Genomic DNA, 6,000 nt, shown 5'->3' on the forward strand with positions numbered 1-6,000 from the left:
CGTAACCAGATTCTTGACACAGAGAAGCTAGATCAGTTTGGGTCAGCTGCATCCCTCTGATCTGCTCAGCTGTGGCCAGGGCTCACAGTCACAACCACATCATGCCTGGTCTTTCAGCAGGGACTTGGTCAGAGGGAGACGCTGCCAAAGAAAGGAATGTGAGCTAGACTGGTCCACCTGCATGTCTGTTGCAGCACCCTGGCCAGGCTCCTCAGCACAGCTCCTGCCACTCCTCCGTTCCCCGATCCCTCATCCTAAACCTCATCCAGCTCCACATTTGATGACCCAACATCACACCTATACCTGAGCTGTATGCCCTCCCCACACCCGCTTCCTTTCCTGCTTCCTCCTCTCTTCTCCTACCAGCACCATCTTACAAAAGTCATTTCCTTTCTCTGAGAAACTGCCCTTGACTTCCAGGTGCAACTTAAATCTTCCTTCCTCCATTTTTCCTGCTGTGCCTGGGTGCATACCCCATCATAGCAATGATCACTCCGACATCGCTGTGGCTTTACAGATCTGTCCCGACTAGGATGTGTGTACTTACAGGATGAGGACTAGGTCTCCCGTCTTGGTTCCCAGATTCGTTACAGTTCCTGGAAAAATGGCTACTCTGCAGATTTTGAGTGGTGGGTGTGTGACTGAAGGAGTGGATGAATGGGTAAGTTTGGTCTTCGCCTGCCTTCAGAGACCAGGCAGCCCAACGTGCACGGTGTGCGACTAGGTGGCCGTGAAGGGAACGGTTTTGCCCACCTGTCCCCATCGTGTATTCTTTCTCTCCCAGACGGGGTTGACCGGACCTCCACAATCTAGAAGCTGAAGATGAGAGCGACCGCGCTGGCCGTGAAATCGACTGCTGCGGGTCCAGTGTCAGCCATCTTCAGGGTTGCACAGAATCCTCCGAGATACTTTGCAGCCTTTTTTTTTCCCTGGTCCCTCTCCCATTTTGATTTTGTGAGAGCGTAGGTGGTCCTTGTAAACATATCAGTAGACCGGGGACTGGTTATTTTGTCATTTGTTTCTGTCACGGGATGGCTGGTGTGCGGGGCGGGGAGGAGGCTCTAGGGAAACGTGGGACTGGGAGGGGATGGAGAGGGAATGCAAGTGGCTTCCTGGATGGAGAGAGGGGGAGAAATGAACAAAAAGAGTACCGCTGTGAAAGAGCTGGGAGAGACTCGGGAGGGAGGCCGCACCCTGGCCCTGGGGCGCCCCTCACAGCCCGCCTCCGCCGTCAGGCCGCAGGACGCAGTCGTGGGCGAGTGCGACCAAAGCAAGATGGCGGCCCGCCCTCCCTGCCGCCCGGATCGGCTTTCCCTGAGGATCTGGCTTGGAGTCGAGCCGCAGGAGAGGGCCGCTCGGCGCCGGCGGCAGAGGGGGAACGTTCCCTCCAACAAAATTTCAGAGAAACTTTGATTTGTGTATTGTTTACATAACAATTTTAAAGGGTACATAATGTGTAAAGAGTTTGGATAGAACTTCTCTTCATACTATGGTTTTTGTAAAGGATTTGTTGATATGGATTCATTTTTTTCCTCTATTTTTATAATAGCAGCAGGGTTGTCTCTTAAAATGGCTGCCGGGCCGTGCTTGCCGGGAAGGCGGACGCGTCAAGTAGGCCGAGGAGGCTGCCGTCTCCCGGACGCGGCTGCGCAGTGCGTGCAGGTGGGTTAGCGGGACGAGCATGTGGCTGGAAGCGCGGGGAAGGGACTGAGCAGTGTAATGAGTTAGGGTCTGTTCGCAGGTCACCGCGAGATTCTAGAAAAATCCTGCGGCCCCTTTCTGGGCTGGATTTGCTTCTCACCCAGAGACCTCCCTTCCTCCCCACCCTACTGTGGGTTTTCATACTGTCACCCCCTGCCTCGCTTCAGACACACACACACACACACACACACACACACACACACACACACACACGTGGGTACAAGTTCCGCTGGAAGAAAAATGGCAAGAACCGACATTCTTCCTTTGCAAAAGGCCTTACTATCCGATAATGAGCTCAAAAGACCGCTTCCACTGCGATTGCGCGCAGGAGCCTGAGCCTGGGGCTGCATCCCCCTGGCTCGCTCACTGCTGAGGAAGGAAAGGAGAGCAAGACCCGGGACGGTGTAGAACTGGTCAGACAGCAAGTGGCAGAGAGAGCGTGCGGGGAGACGTGCAGTCCACGCGGCCAGGCGGGCTGTGAAGATGTGGGAAAGGGCAGCTTCAGGATGGAAACGTGGTTCTCTCCACATGTACGTCAGGGATTTGCTGTGTCGTTGGCTGATTTCTCTATCCAGCCGCACAGAAGAGAGGTAAAACCAGCCCTGACATGGTGAGATGCACAGCTACGCTACCACAAAGTAATAGCTCTGTTTCTTAAGGGCAAGAAAGACTACGTTTGGGATTCGATGCAATGGAGGGTATTAAAGGAAATCAAAGAGGAGTTGTGCTCTGCACTGGAAAATTGGGTTGTGTAAATGATGGTATGAATGCTCAGCCAGAGGCGAGATCGGGGAGACGGTGTAAGGCCCGTTTATTAAATGGGTGAGCCTGGTGCTATTGCTTTTAGCGAAGTCAGAGTTGAAATTGAAGAGATCAGACCATGAAAATCACTGAGCTCGCTTATGGCTATTTAAAAAAAAAAAAAGTTAATGAAGTAAATACAAATTTAAAAGGCCTTAATGAAATCTAAACAACTTTCTTTTACCTTCGAGATTAAAAATGTGCACCCAATTTAGCCTAGCTTTTCAAGTTTTTTAAGGTTTAAAAAGGTGGGAGTATCTTAACTGTAGAGAGCCTTTAGCAAGCAAAGGGGGCTTGAACCCACAATATCATGTTTGCATTAAGAAAACAGACCTCCCCGTGGGTGACTACATTCTAAACATGCAAATCCATGTGCAGAAAGAGGCAGCGTTTTTTAGTTGACTTTTTTTTAACCAAGTGCCATTAACATTCATCCTCCACACCCCTTTTCTAAACAAGCTTAGTGTCACTTGGGGAATGTGTTGGGATGGACGATCACGTGTAAGGCAGGAAGAATAGATCAAAACTGTTGAAGGCCAAAGGTAAGACCAGAGGGTTTGCGAAGGTGTTTTTTGGATGCTAAGAAAGTTAATAAAGAGAAGAAAAAACAAGGGTATTACACATCTTGTGGCGAAATGAGAAAGCATTCAGATCTGCTGCAAAACACATATATCCATAAAGACTTGGGTTGTTCAGAAAACAGATTGTGAACACAATCACATTAGCATGAATCCTTTAAAAGGAAGAAGACCTTAAAGTATTTGCAAATCTGGATTTCTATTTATTCCTTCACTGAATATAGAAACAATGGTTATCTGATTATTAGAGATATTATTTTGGATATGTTACTTATTAACTTGCTATGGCTGGTAACCATGATAAAGTCTGTTATTAATAACAACATAATTCTTTTTTAAAAAAAAAAAGAAAAGCTTATTTTTCATTGACTGTGTATAGTTTTATCTACTTAGTTGTGTTTTGCTATTAGTGTTTTAATTTTTTTTTTTAAGTTGAGTGTTCTGATAAATTTTAGGAGCCTGTCCCCACCTTGTTTTGAGTCCTGTGTTGACTGCAGGTATACAGCTCAATTTTAAAATCCTAAAGCAAAAGAACTTTATTTATAAAAAAAAAAAAAAATCAAACAGTTGCATGCGTAAGGCTGTGAAGTCGGATATTTAGTAATAAAGCGGCAGTGCCTTTTTTTGTATTTACCCATTGACCCCCAAATGCAACTGTTTTATATTAATAGTAAACATTAAAAATCTTAGAGTAAAATCTATTTCACTACATGTTTCCCCCCCTTTTTCTGATTTAAGCAGTATGTATTTGGCATCTCTACACTGTCCTAGGGACAGTGGTGGTCTATGATATTGTTACCATGTATGATGTTTTATTGGTGCTTTTTATTCATAGTGGTTTCTTACCAGAAACAGTAGGAAGACACACATGAACTGTGTACAAGAATTGAAACATTGCTGCTGATATGTGTCTTTTTCCACACGCTTTTTGAGTTTCACTTTTTAAACAAGGGCCAGCAAGCAAAATAGATGCTGCTGGGTCTGCCTGCAGAGGGCGGCTGTTTGCACCAAGCTCTCAAATCCTGTGTATTGATGGTCCCTTTTTGGTACTCAGGATTGGAACTACAGCTGGGCCCCCATCTCCCATTCCTTTGAAGAGACACTGAGGGAAACAAGGTTTTCTTTTGAGGTGTCATTGGCTGCCTTTTACGGAATGGGAGCCTTCTCCGGGTCTTGTGTTCTTCTGCACCTCTTGTAGCGACTGCCGGTGCAAGGTTTGTAGACGTGCATTCCCCAGCTAGCACCAGGATCCCCCCAAAATCCTGGGCTGGGGGACTGAGCTGGGCTGAATGCATAGGCATGCAACCAGAAGGGCAGCGAGGGGAGGAAAAGCAGGCCCCAGTCTCGTTGGCCCTCTGGAGATGTCTGCAGCAGGCGGCTCCAGCTTGGGTGCAGGGAAGCAGCCTGACCAAGGCACTCGGGTGTGCCTGTTACAAGAAGGACCTGCGGAAGGATAATTTGCACATGGGGCTGTGATAACACTAATGTTGATTTTTTTTTTTTTACAAGTCATCAGAGATGTTTGCAAAGTGAGTTTTATTTTTTTGTAATTCCTTTATCTTTACTTAAAGGTGAATGTGTATTCCTCTGGGAGGAATAGGAAGAAAACAGGAATGTTAATAATGTCAAACAGAAGACTTCCTCCCTTATTAATATATAACCCTCATGTATTTATGCCTAATGTAAGCTGACTTTTGAAAAGCTTTCTTTCGTTGCATGCCCCGTGCAGGCATCCCTGTTGTACATGCATGCCTCTTGTCCTGTTTTCCTGTATAAAGTTAGTGAACAAAGAACTATTTTTGCCTAGTTCATGTTGCCAAGCAATGCATATTTTTTAAATTTGTCATATATGGAAATAGCATGTTTGTTACATGTAAAGCTTTACTGATATACAGATATACTAATGTTTGAAGATGCTGTTCTTTGCAAGTGTACAGTTTTCAAATGTTGTTACCAGTGAAACACCCTTGTGGTTTAAACTTGCTACAATGTATTTATTACTCATTTCCTCCCATGTAACTAAGAATCATGGCTATATTTCATATCAACGTTATATTGAAAGTGAAGGGAAATGATTAATACAAGGTTTTGTAACACTGGTGTGTGTGTCTTTTTTCCTTTTTGTTGATCTGATCGATTAGAAAACAAGAACTGAATCTTAGAAATAAGCCAGCAAGGAAGAATGAGCATGACATCTCTGTAAAGTATTACCACCTGACCAATCTATGCAAACTATGCCTTCAACTATGATTCACTTTTTTTTTTAAACAAAGGAGTAAGAGGAGAAGTATAAAAATTTCTGCAGCTTGATATGTGCCCTGAGTAGTCAGTAAATGCATCACCTCCCTTGAAGGCATGTTTTTAAATACAAACTCTATCCTTGTAGATGATATTGTTTATAGCTTCCTCTCCATCCTCAATGCCTTGGAAATCATATTTCACCCCTTAACCATGGCATAAAGAAACTGCAGCCTCCTTGGAGCCTTGGGGTTTTAACTACATATGGCTTGAATCTCATTCTAATACCTCTGATTCCAGTATGGTATTTGTTATAAATTCTACATAATGTCAATTAAGCATATGGTTGAAGAGACTAATGTGGGTTTGAAATCTCTGGCTGCGTGATATTCAAGTTACTTCTCTGAGCTTTAGTTAGGTATGTTTTTTTGGCCTATGATACTCAAGGTTTATATAATTAAGTCTGTAATCCAAAAAAGAAGAAGGTAAAGACAAAAAGAAAACATAGAAGTTACTGCCACAAAAACTTAGCAATCCAAGATTTCTCTGAGGCAACCACAGCTTGACATTGTAAGAATGACCACACAACAACTCCCTTTTCACCAGGCTCAAGCTGCTCAAGTGACATGCAAAATCCAAAATAGTCCCTGGAAACATGTAGAAATGCCTCATAAGCTGAGAT

The 6,000-nt window shown here is 44.5% G+C and overlaps 1 protein-coding gene across 4 annotated transcripts in view; it reads left to right on the top strand.

Annotated features, from left to right (window-relative positions):
- SAMD4A (sterile alpha motif domain containing 4A) overlaps positions 1-5,176 on the top strand; it is a 206,957-nt gene extending 201,781 nt beyond the window's left edge. For all 4 annotated transcript variants that reach the window (XM_026480350.4, XM_026480351.4, XM_044377660.3 and 1 more), the window contains one exon: positions 785-5,176. In XM_026480350.4, the coding sequence (XP_026336135.2) occupies positions 785-813 (29 nt within the window). In that variant the 3' untranslated portion in view covers positions 814-5,176. The remainder of the gene's footprint in view (positions 1-784) is intronic.
- The last annotated feature ends 824 nt before the right edge of the window (positions 5,177-6,000 follow it).

Source organism: Ursus arctos, unplaced genomic scaffold, assembly GCF_023065955.2.
Source record: "Ursus arctos isolate Adak ecotype North America unplaced genomic scaffold, UrsArc2.0 scaffold_25, whole genome shotgun sequence".
NCBI lineage: Eukaryota > Metazoa > Chordata > Mammalia > Carnivora > Ursidae > Ursus > Ursus arctos.